Source organism: Capsicum annuum, chromosome 7 (genome assembly GCF_002878395.1).
Source record: "Capsicum annuum cultivar UCD-10X-F1 chromosome 7, UCD10Xv1.1, whole genome shotgun sequence".
Taxonomy (NCBI): domain Eukaryota; kingdom Viridiplantae; phylum Streptophyta; class Magnoliopsida; order Solanales; family Solanaceae; genus Capsicum; species Capsicum annuum.
This window is the reverse complement of record NC_061117.1, coordinates 2630295-2642509: the sequence shown is the minus strand read 5'-3', so window position 1 is coordinate 2642509 and position 12215 is coordinate 2630295. Positions and strand designations below refer to the sequence as shown.

The 12215-nt window shown below is 38.0% G+C and overlaps 1 protein-coding gene across 3 annotated transcripts; it reads left to right on the top strand.

Moving 5' to 3' along the window:
* Positions 1-675: 675 nt before the first annotated feature.
* Positions 676-11767, top strand: LOC107877544 (DNA-directed RNA polymerase 3, chloroplastic). Of its 3 annotated transcripts, none has more exons than XM_016724210.2 (20): positions 676-1702; positions 3066-3269; positions 3370-3503; positions 3823-3892; positions 4246-4304; positions 4642-4759; positions 5280-5393; positions 5813-5941; positions 6302-6718; positions 6930-6980; positions 7116-7186; positions 7479-7563; positions 7678-7830; positions 8362-8436; positions 9066-9155; positions 9538-9585; positions 9667-9781; positions 10910-11013; positions 11136-11196; positions 11294-11767. In XM_016724210.2, the coding sequence occupies exons 1-20, from the start codon at positions 914-916 to the stop codon at positions 11320-11322; spliced, it is 2916 nt and encodes a 971-aa protein (XP_016579696.1). In that variant the 5' UTR covers positions 676-913; the 3' UTR covers positions 11323-11767. The 3 variants fall into 3 exon arrangements, with proteins under 3 accessions (XP_016579696.1, XP_047271045.1, XP_016579695.1); XM_047415089.1 differs by having other exon boundaries at positions 680-1702; positions 11136-11212; XM_016724209.2 differs by having other exon boundaries at positions 680-1702; positions 11136-11767.
* Positions 11768-12215: the final 448 nt, after the last annotated feature.

Genomic DNA, 12215 nt, shown 5'->3' with positions numbered 1-12215 from the left:
GATGGAGTTATGCTTCAGTTTTTGTAGCCCATTTAAGAACATAACTTTTTAACTCTGCCCGGATAAGCCCGTAGCCCGTGGGGCTTGAACAATATGGGTTGGGCTAGCCCGTGGGTCGGTCCGTAAGTCAAATACATGCAACTATTTAGATTGTTTATTAGTATTTTTATTTGGTTCGAAGGATATCATGTCAAAAGTTATTTAATTTTGCTATTAGAAATATTTTTTAGTATGTTCGAGACTTGATTAACAGGTATTAACACTATGTAATATTATTTGGTAATATTTATGTTTATTAACATTCTAAAATTTAATTATATAATATTATTTTTTAAAAAATTGGCTGGCCCGTAAGACCCTCAGTCCATAGAGTAATGGTGTGGACTTAATATTTTTCGATCCATTATTTTGATGGATCAGCCCGGCCTAACCCGTCAAACTCAAAATCCATGTGGACTAACCTAGATGGACTGAGCCGACCTGTATTGACAGTTCTATTAATCCCAAAATTAATTACCTCTTATCTCTGATACCAAACCACCTAATCTCAAAATTAATTATTTCTTTTATCTCTTGTACCAAATTACCGGTATAATGTTTTTTTTAAGTGCACATACATGACAATGAAGACAAAAAAACATAAGTACAAAATTGGCAACAAATATCTAGTACACTCAAAAGGGTTTTAGCAGAGGTTTTTGTTGTTTGACCTTCACTCTTACTACTTTCTTCCGTTACAACCCCCCCCCCCCCTCCCGCCCTCCTCCTTTACTTACCACCTTATCCTCTCTTTTCCATCATTAAACCTGTTATTTCAGTTATCTTTTTTGACTATTACATCAAGAATTGCTCAAAAATCCCTTAAAGATTCCAACTTTAATGCCATTCACAATCAAGAATTGCTCAGATTGTGATGGATTTTAGGTTATCTTTTGACTGCTGCATCACTACAAGAGACATATATCAATCAAGAACAATCCCAAAGCTCCAAAAAGGTTGTAGCTTTAATGCCATTCTCCACAATCAAGAATTGTTAAGGTTGTCTCAAAATTGTTCATTTCCTAAGAATCTGAAGTTACCTGTAGTTAAGTTGCCTGTTAGTGTTCATAGTGATGTAGTTTGTGTGTCTACTGATGAGAATCTTGAAGAATTGGTGAGTTTGGAGAAGATAGATGGGGTTCCTGAGTTTTTGAGAAAAGAGGGAGTTAGTAGAAGGGTGTTTATTCAAGAACCAAGTTGGGTATCTTCACTTTTTATGAGTAGTTTGTTTGTTAGATCTACAAAAGTAGGTGGGGTTAGAAGGGATTTTAGAGATATTGAGAGGAGGAGAAAGTATGGTATGTTGAGGAGGAGACAGATAAAGGCGGAGACCGAGGCGTGGGAGGAGATGGTAGAGGAATATAGGGAGTTGGAGAGGGAGATGTGTGAGAAAAAACTAGCACCTAATTTGCCTTATGTTAAGAAATTGATGTTAGGTTGGTTTGAGCCCTTGAGACAAGGTATAGAGAAGGAGCAAAAGGCTGAGATGACGCGGAAACATAGGGCGGCTTATTCGCCGTATATTGATTCATTGCCTGCTGATAAAATGGCTGTGATTGTTATGCATAAGTTGATGGGGTTGTTGATGATGGGTGGTAAAGAGGAGAGGTGTGTTCAGGTAGTTCAAGCTGCAGTGCAGATTGGCATGGCTGTTGAGAATGAAGTGAGTGTTGCATTTTCTTAAAACGCTGTTCCTGTTTGTTGCGCGTTTGTTACTTTGTGTTATGTTATGCATCTAATTTTGTGTTATATTAGGCATCCAAATTATGTTTTTTCACTGAATGTTTGGTAATGGGGAGGTATGCTACCGTAGTAACTAAGAGATGCTTTTGCAATTGCATGTTACATAAAGTATGGAATGTGTAAGGTATACTCGATGAGAATGAAGTGAGTGTTGCATTTTCAAAATGTTGGTCCTGTTTGTTGCCTGCTTGTGACTCCATGTTACATTATGCGTCTAAGTTTGCGTTGTATTATGCATCGGAATTATGCGTTTTTTCAGAATGTTTTGTAATTGAAGTATGCTACAATAGTCACTAAAGAGATGCTTTTTCATATTAAATTAGAAGTATGGAATGTATAAGGTATACTCGATGAATAGCGAAAAGAAGTAAAAGGAAAAACAAACAAACTGTTAAACAAGGATATACAGATTAGAATAAAGACCATTTGAATGATCTATACTCAAAAAAGAAAAATAAAACCTACTCTGTACTTATCAAAAGATTATATCTAGACTCTGGAGAGATACGTGGTTTCGTTCGGACACCAATTCTTCAAATTGTCCAAGGGTTGAGATAATGAATCCTCACCTCTTTGCAAGTTACTGTTTGCGTGAGAACTATGATTTGTGGTTGTGCTCCAAGAAGTTAGTCGAATTTCGGTTTTTCGTTGGGCCTACCAGTTCTATGTAAATAGTTCTACTGTTTTTTTTAAGATTCTGTGAGCTCCCTCACACTAGACTAGCCCTTAACATGGTTGTTCTCTTTTCGCTGTTTGGCTAGCTTCCCGACTCCTTCATAGCATCTTGTGTAGGAGATAGCATATCTATTTTTCTAACCGTGCATCTTCTTGATGCCAATCAATGAACAACTTACTTTAACAAAAAAAATAGCAAGTAGAAGCTGCTAATTTGTTTCCTTTTGTAAGAACTCAGATACATCGTTCTTCAGTAATAATGAATAGGAAAAGTCGAAGTATCCATCATTTCTGATTATGATTTGTAGGTTTTTACTTTAGTGGCTCTCCGTTCACCTTTCAGTTGGTTATGGAGGTGTTGAGTGGCTCAGGTTCCGCTGCTCAATGCTAGGAATCCTACTAAAACCATTTCTTTTTAACGTATGTGCTTCCCTCTAACTCCCTAATTTTGATTCTTTATTTTAGCTAGTTTTTATACATAGACTGGGTCTTATCATGCCCAACTCTTTATAGTATTTACCTGTTTAGGGAATTTAAATAGCCAAGGATTTACTTGTCGTTTGGAGTACTAAGTACTGTGTGGGGGGTGAACAATTTTTTTTTCTCAGGTCAGGATTCATAATTTCTTGGAGAAAACAAAGAAGCACCAAAAACATATGACCGGAACTCAAAGTCAAGAAGATATGAGTAGGGAGACAATGATTCTCAGGAAACGTGTCAAAAGCTTGATTAAAAGGAACAGAATAGTTGAGGTGAGAAGGCTGATAAAAAGTGAAGAACCCGAGGCTTGGGGTCGAGACATACATGCTAAGGTTTGTGATTTAGCAACTTTCTTTGTTATGTGACTACTAATGACTGACTTTTAAATGTAAAAATCTTATCTTAGTGGCTGCTTCTCTGAATCTCATGCAGTTAGGATGCCGTCTTTTAGAATTATTAACTGAAACAGCTTATGTGCAACCTCCAGTGGATCAGTCTGCTGATACACCTCCTGATATTAGACCTGCATTCAGGCATGTATTCAGAATTGCTACGAGAGATCCAAGGTCAGCGCATTTTCCTTTCCTTATAATTATATCCTAAAGTAGCATTATATCATACGTCTTATTCATAAAAAAAGGAGTCTGGAGTTGTGACCAGAATGTTACATCATGGAAAACAAATATAACAACAGAAATTGTTTTAGCGATAAGCTGTGTGTAAACTCTGATCCTTAAACTAAAAACATGCCTAAAACAGCTGTCCCTAGTTGATTTATGTAGGATCAAGTTCTCATTATCAAAACACATCCTCCTTGGTTTACCTTCCAGATAGAAGACTCGTGTGTTATTTTTCGTTTCACAAAATTGTTTGTTGTTCTTGCAGGAAGAACATTGTCAAGAAGTATGGTGTCATAGAATGTGATCCCTTGGTTATTGTGGGAGTTGACAGAACAGTAAGTTACACAAACTTATTTTGTTTTAGTCATATCCATATTTACCATGAGTATAAGTACTCAGTTAATTCATTTTATAGTATAACTTTAGCGACCCTGCAAAAGAGGAGTTGCACTGCAACCCTTTTGGTTGTATAAAAGCTAGAAGGTCTGTTTCTTTTTAACTTACTGCCCACCTGCCGGAGAAAAGAAGTAATTTCTTATTTTAGTTCGGCCAAATAAAGAAGTATCAGAGGACTAAATTCCAAATAAAGAAGTATCAGAGGACTAAATTTACTGTTTAATTACTCTATTATGCAGTCGATGTGACATTGTGCTTCAGGCTTCTATTTTTTTTTTTTTTTTTGTTGCAGGTTAAACAGATGATGATTCCTTATGTGCCTATGTTGGTGCCACCCAAAAAATGGAGAGGGTAAAATTCTTTTTCAGCTTTTAGTGATAACATCATTTAGATTTTGGTTGTAGTTAATTGGATTATGTTCATTCTAGAACACATGTTGTAGATTGGAACATGTAAATGAAGATGAATCAATGTTACAAATGTTAGAAGCCCGACGGAATTAGAAGGGACATAGTTTTCCTGTTTTGCTTCTGAAGATATTATAGAGTTGTAATAGCACATCCTTTATGCTAGTTCATCTATAAAATTACTCTTTATCTTCTGAAAAGCATAAATTTATGTGAGTACATTATCAAGTTTCAAAGAAAATTTTATCGGGACTTTAACTATCTGGCAATTTTTGCATCAGATATGACAAAGGCGGATACTTGTTCTTGCCTTCGTATTTGATGCGCACTCATGGATCTAGGAGGCAACAAGATGCTGTTAGAAGTGTCTCTGGGAAACAAATGCAACAAGTTTATGAGGTGAAGTTTGCTTCTTAATGCTTCATTCTTTCAGGATGTATGAAGCTGTTGCCTGTGATATGTCGGAGCTGGATAATTAGAATGGTTTTCAAATGTTTTAGGTTGCCTACCAAATTTGATTTTATCAATTTTCTATCTACCGGATATAACTGTTTATATTTTTCACCTAATAGTTTGGGTATGACACATGCATCATACAATACATAGTTTTGTTATGAACTTAAATGCATGTAAGTCATAGATCTGAGGTAATATTACATAGTCTCGGTTAGCAGCACAAATACACGTGAATCATCTCTATTTTCTGAGATGGTACTAGATTTCTGCTTTTGTTCTACCTGTGCTGTAAGCATATTGAACGGATTTTTTCCCCTTAACTCATTTAATACTTACAGTGATTCACTTAATCCATCTTGGGGCTGCTGATAATTAACTTGCTTCAGATTGTGCTCCAATAGACAGCTCAGTGGATACTCTTAAGAGGTTTACCTGTGTATTAATTCTTTCTGCACGCATGCAGGCCTTGGATACCTTAGGAAGCACTAAATGGAGAGTGAATAAAAGGATACTTAGTGTGGTTGAGAGTATTTGGTCTGGAGGAGGAAATATTGCTGGCCTAGTGGATCGCAACGATGTAAGAAACACTTTTGATGTTCCTTATCAAAAAGAAAAAAAATTCTAATTTCTTTGTTTCTTCAGGTGCTACTTATAAGTATGTGGATTTTGTTTTGCTGTGTTATGGGGAGATAGAGCTCGAATTACAATATTATCTTTGTCAATACCAATCTGCTTAAACGCCATTAATCTTATTATGTGGCTAATCCTAAAAATTTTATCTTTAAATTTCTGCCTCCCGTATAATTGTCCAAAAATAATTACTCCATACTTCATTATTCCATATGCTTAGCGTGTTACTTTTCCTGCTTAATATTTCCAATTCTCTTGGCTGTTCAGATGATGGTTTGTTTAAAGACATTCAGGTGGCTGTGAAATTTCAAATACCTGGTGCCATTTGTAGGTTGTGTTTCATTGCAAGAAATTTCGTATTTGTAGGTTCCTATACCAGATTTGCACTCCGATGATATAATGGAAGTGAAAAGGTGGAAATGGAGGGTGAGAAAAGCGAAAAAGATCAACCAAGAGTTGCATTCTCAAAGATGTGACACAGAGCTCAAGCTTTCAGTGAGTCTTCTTGTTTGGACTCTTCTTCCTTTCTCACTTTGTTTGGATTTGGACTGGAGCGGGGTAGGGGGAGTGGGTGACGCGAACCACTCAACCTTTGTACATCTAGATCTAGTCATTTATTGCAGAATTATTTCTCATTCTATTATTTAATTGACTTTTGAGGGCTTGAATATGTTAAAACTAGATTTAGTATTTAGTTTCCACATGTGTCCGCTTTGCTTACCGCTCTACCTCCTCGAGGTAGAAGTAAGGCCTGTGTACATTCTACCCCCGCTTTTGGGACTGCATTGGGTTTTGTTGTCCACTTTCTTTGCTTGTTATTTAGGAGTAAATTTGAGGAAACTTTCTTTGGACTAGGTTGCTCGGAAGTTGAAAGATGAGGAAGGTTTTTATTATCCTCACAATCTTGATTTTCGAGGACGTGCATACCCTATGCATCCTCATTTGAATCACTTGAGCTCTGATCTTTGTCGAGGAATCCTTGAATTTTCTGAAGGACGGCCACTAGGAAAGTCAGGATTGCGCTGGCTGAAAATACATTTAGCAAATCTTTATGCAGGGGGCATAGAGAAGCGCTGCTATGATGCACGCATTGCATTCATAGAAAACCACCTTGATGACATATTAGATTCAGCACACAATCCTCTAAATGGAAATAAATGGTGGTTAAATGCCGAGGATCCTTTCCAGTGCTTAGCAGCTTGCATTAACCTATCAGAAGCTTTGAAAAGCTCGTCGCCACATACTGTCATCTCCCATCTGCCTATTCATCAGGTAAAATACTTACATCATCGCATTTTTTATTTTCTGTTCAATTCCCTTTTTCTGTTTTTTGATTTTTGGTTAGTAAATGTAGAAAAGTTAATACGTGGATAACAATAAGATAAGTTCCATTGGAAGAAAATAAAGGTTGAAATATTTCTATCTCGAAAACAAAAATAGTATGCCTTGGACATGTTAACAATTTTGCTTCTTTCTATTATAGGACGGTTCATGCAATGGCCTACAACACTATGCAGCTCTTGGAAGAGATAGCGTATGATTGTTGTTCCATTTGTGATTTTTAACATTTTTTCGATTCCGTTTCCTTGTGATTATTGAAATTTATCTAGCTGTATGAGTATCTTCTGTGCACTTTATGTCATCTTCTGAGGTTGTGCAACTTTAACAGATGGAGGCAGCGGCAGTCAACCTAGTTGCTGGGGAGAAACCAGCTGATGTTTATACCGAAATTGCTATGAGGTATATTAGAGTGATTGCGCTGAAATCCATTCCTAAGTGACATCTTAAAACCAAGCTCCCTTTTGTGGAATTTAGGATAAGCTATTGTTTTTCTAGTTTTTGGCATATTCTGTTCTAAATTAATCAAAATTCAAATGCATCGTTCACGTATCAAAAAGAAAAAAGATCTGTAAACATACTCATCTTACTGTCTCTCTGATCAATTTGTCAAAAACATAACCACTAATATATTTGTGAGAATTTGTGTAATTTGGTTCCGCTAGTGAATGTTGAAGACAACTATTGATTGCAGGGTTGATCATATTATCAGAGAAGATAGTACCAAGGACCCTGCTGCTGATCCAAATGCTTTACTAGCCAAGCTCTTAATTGACCAGGTTGTCATTTGGTTATCTTATTATCATTATCATTTCTATTTTAACTTCAGGTTTGTAGCTTCGAGTTTTTGAAATTGCAACAATTAAAATATTTGGTGCTGCGGAGACTTTCAGGTTGACAGGAAATTGGTGAAGCAGACAGTAATGACCTCAGTCTATGGTGTTACTTATGTCGGGGCACGTGAACAAATCAAAAGAAGATTGGAGGAGAAGGGTCTTATCGATGATGATAGGCTGCGATTTACTGCATCTTGCTATGCTGCTAAAGTAAGCACTGATTATTGTCTAATATTAAAGTAAGCTACTCACAGGTACCTAGTTATATATTCTTAGCTTGGGTCACTCGATCTACCTTTCCAATAATCTACGTGACTTGAGCTTAAATGAGGAAACATCATTGGTGAGGATTCATATAGCCGACCCCAACTTGTTTGAGATTGACGTGTTGTAGTAGTAGTAGTAGTTGTTATTTGCGTTAACTAACACATACGTCACCTGCATGGACACGATGTGAAAGTATTATAATTAAACGAAAAGGACATAGAGAGTTTAAACCAGGCTGTTGCTTATTATTTCTTTCAATATGCATGCATATCACTAATTTTCACGTGACTTAAGCTGTAAGGCGAGGTGGACCTTTTCTTCCAAAGTGTCTTGCCTCCCTTAACGCGATAAGGTTGGTAAAAGCGGCATGGAGTGGGCGTTGGTCCTAGCACTGTTACGGGACTAACCCTTGTGAAAACTTACTGATTCAGCTTTATGTTTTGACTATATATTTGTTCTCATGTTTCTCGTCAGGTGACATTAGCTGCTCTAGGGGAGTTATTTGAAGCTGCACGTGGAACAATGACTTGGCTTGGCGACTGTGCTAAGGTCCATACCACTTGCCCCTACCATGGCCTTCCCCCTTCACTAACTAATTAGAATCGCGGAATGGTTGATAAAATGATTGAGCAATATGCAACTCGATTTAAGTGAGACTTGCAGCCAATAATTGGAGTATAGGTTTGCAATCTATACTCCTGCCTGTGAAGTGATGCAAAGGTTTCCGTAGCTCATCCTATTCCCCAGTTCTCGTTCTTGTGCTTTTTTTTTTTGGATAAGAAATCCTTGAACCAGTTCACAGGCAAAGCAAAAACTGTCTGCCTATACATTGCCCTCCAATGGCCATAATTGGGACTCGCCTTAGGGCCCGGTCCATAGATATTGCTAAGAGTTCCGGAGTTCAAATGAAAGCCTGAACGGGATAGTCCCATCTGTAAATTCTGTAAACCTGGAACTATATTTAGTGATCAATGAGTAGGAAGACGTTTTTAATTTTTAAGGTTTGAGTTTAGAAAATGGAGTAGTATCGTTCGTACTGCATATATCAAAATCTTTTTGGAAAAAAAAAATGTTAGTTCCTTTTTTGAATTTCCGCAGGGGAATTGTAATTGTCAGTTATATAGGAAAATCTCAAAACTTGTTTGGACTTCTATGGTTTAACTAGTGACGTTTAACAGGTGATTGCTTCAGAAAATCAGCCAGTGCGATGGACAACACCACTGGGGCTCCCTGTTGTGCAGCCTTACTTTAAAACTCAGCGGCATGTTGTAAGTTCTTCTTTAACCAAGTAGCAGTCATCTGAATTCTGATCAAGTCTGCTCCTTAAGGGGGTTCTTATATTGTTCTGCAAGTTGCTTTTACGTGTTATCACCGATAACAAAGTTGCCCATTTTAACTCTTTAAATAGTTGGATTTTGCTTCATAGGATCTTGCATACATGACAGAAGGCATGACTCCGAATAAATTCGCGTAAAATTAGAAACTGGCTTACATAAGGATCTTTTTTCAACTTCATGATAAGCCTCGAACAAAGATACATAACTTTTCTGTTTGAATAGCGCTAAGTCTTCTTTAGACAAAAACATCTGGAAATTCAAGCAACTCATACAACATCTGTTCGTGTTAATACTTTACTCCGTGTATTTGCAGATAAGAACTTCGCTTCAAGTTTTGGCTTTGCAGCGTGAGGGTGATGTAGTAAGTAATACTTCTTGTGAATACTTTTGTTTTTTTCCCTGTTAAGAATGCCTATTTTTTATTGCAAATATTGAACTCTAGGTTGAGGTCCGGAAGCAGAGAACTGCTTTTCCTCCAAATTTTGTGCACTCACTGGATGGTTCACATATGATGATGACCGCTGTTGCTTGCAGGGATGCTGGACTACATTTTGCAGGTTTGGTTATCCATTTCTTTATGATATAATCTAATATATATTTGAGCTTTTGACCACTTATGTGCATGTGTATGCATGCCTACATAAAACATACAAAAGTTAAGCTATGGAGGACGTGAATTAGGTTAGAGGGCTAGTTCGGGCGAGTGAGTCGTAGCTAGTAGATAGGATTCCTTTGGCGTAGCCATGCTAGTAGTCGTAGGGCTATGCACGTAGGTTGGAGTTTTTAGTTTGGAGGGTTTGGGTGAGGTGTGTGCTTTCGGTTAGTGTATACTACTTGTTCTGTGGGTGTCTTATTTCTGTTATTTCATCTTGTTTCATGTTTTATTCTGGCTTTGTTTACTGTCTTTTTTTGTCCTGAGTCGGAGCTCTATCGGAAACAGCCTCTCTACTTCTTCGGAGTTAGTGGTATGGACTGCGTACACTTTACCCTCCGCTGACCCCACTAGGTGGGAATACACTGGGTATGTTGTTGTTGTTGATGTGCACATGTATGCATGCCTACATACAACATACAAAAGTTTTATGTGTTTCTAAAACTCAAATGTGAAGTGGTTTCCTCAATGTTAAGTCCTTGTGTGAAGAAAGGTTTTTGTTGTCAATAAACTTCAGTTTGTTGGGACTTTTGTCTTGGAAATATCGTGTTGTTGAGTTGGCTTTACCAACAAGAACAACATACCCAGTGTAATCCCACAAGTGGAGTTTGGGAGGGTAGAGTGTATGTTCCCTACCTCTAAGAGATAGAAAAACTGTTTCCGAAGGATTCTCAGCTTTAAAAAATGGAGCATTTCGATCATGAATCGGCCTGAAGGAACAATTCATGATAGTCATAAAAGCTCATCATATGTTAGCATAACATTGTTTTCAGTATTTCTGTACTGTGTCATGCTCCCACCCATTGTTCACTTTCTATATCGGTGCTACTATAGTATGCTATGCAAAACAAACTGTTTCTGGCAAGCCTAGCAGAAACTTATGTTGGATTGGTCATTTGTCGATTGTTGTATATAAACTCATAAACTATTAGGACTTCTAGAACTTGCGTTAAAGTTCATTTAGTTGCGAACTTTTCAAGCAGTGTGTCTTGTTTTGATATACACTTATCAAAACCCCAACTTCTTGTTGTAGGGGTACATGACTCCTTTTGGACTCATGCTTGCGATGTCGACCAGATGAACAGGATACTCAGGGAAAAGTTTGTGGAGCTATACAGTATGCCTATTCTTGAAGATGTAAGTATGTTAGAAGTGAAAGTTACCTTTTCAGCGAGCGCATTTCAAAAGCTCCGTAATCTTTACTTTTGTTTCTCTTTCCCAATCTGCTCCTATGTTATACCTGATAATCTTTTTTGCAGTTGCTTCAAAGCTTCCAGGAATCATATCCAGCATTGACATTCCCCCCTCTACCAAAAAGAGGTGATTTTGATTTACGGGAAGTTCTCGAGTCTCCCTACTTCTTTAACTGAGAACCAGTAGCATTGAAACAACGAAACTCTTCATCAAAATCCTGCAGGAAAATCGGTGAGACATGTATTCCGATGAAACATCAGAGCTTTATTTCGTTCTTGCGCTGACCCTTCTCAAGGAGAGTCCATATATTCTATGCACTAGGCGCCTAAAACAGTCCGGCAGCTTTGGAAACAGCCTCTCTATCTCTGCAGTAGGGGTAACAACACTCTACCCTCCCCAGACCCCACTTTGTGCAATTACACTGACATGATACCACACGCCATGCGCCATATTACTGGACGAAGTGGCATCCATCTGTCTGCTTTGGAGCTGAAGATGCACTGCTGTGTATGCTTGTTCAGTTACTGGTTCAGTTTCTTTAGGTGCTGTACAGAAATTTTTGGAGGAAATTGTAACTTCTCTAGTTTAGGATTCTTTGACATGTATAGGTATATAAACTTGTGAACTGTTGTATCTAATACAGGAAAAAGATATAATTGTGCCTTTACAAGACAAAATAAACAGCATTCTCAAGTACTATTTACGCCCTTCGTCCCAATTCATGCCCCCGAAGCTTAAAGGTAAGTTCTACAGAGTGGCAGTCCGACCAGCTATGTTGTATGGAGCAGAGTGTTGGCCAGTTAAAAACTCCCACATCCAAAAGTTGCAGGTGGCAGAGATGAGGATGTTGCGATGGATGTGTGACCATACCCGTAAAGATAGGGCGAGGAATGAGATTACTCGAGAGGTGGGAGTGGCTTCAGTGGAGGACAAGATGCGGGAAGTGAGGTTACATTGGTTCGGACACGTGATGAGGAGGGGCTCTGATGCTCCAGTGCGGAGGTGTGAGACAATGACTATGGATGGTTTTAGGTGAGGTAGAGGTAAGCCGAAGAAACATTGGTGGGAAGTGATTAGGCATGATATGGAGCAGTTTTAGCTTACGGAGGACATGACCCTTGATAGAAAGTGATGGAGGATGCAGA

Excerpts from the sequence above, each read along its gene's own strand:
- LOC107877544 (XM_047415089.1), top strand. The coding sequence starts at position 914 with ATGGATTTTAGGTTATCTTTTGACTGCTGCATCACTACAAGAGACATA. Across the intron at positions 5,394-5,812 it reads GCCTAGTGGATCGCAACGAT|GTTCCTATACCAGATTTGCA; the intron begins GTAAGAAACACT and ends TCGTATTTGTAG. Across the intron at positions 11,213-11,293 it reads AGAGGTGATTTTGATTTACG|GAAAATCGGTGAGACATGTA; the intron begins GGAAGTTCTCGA and ends AAAATCCTGCAG.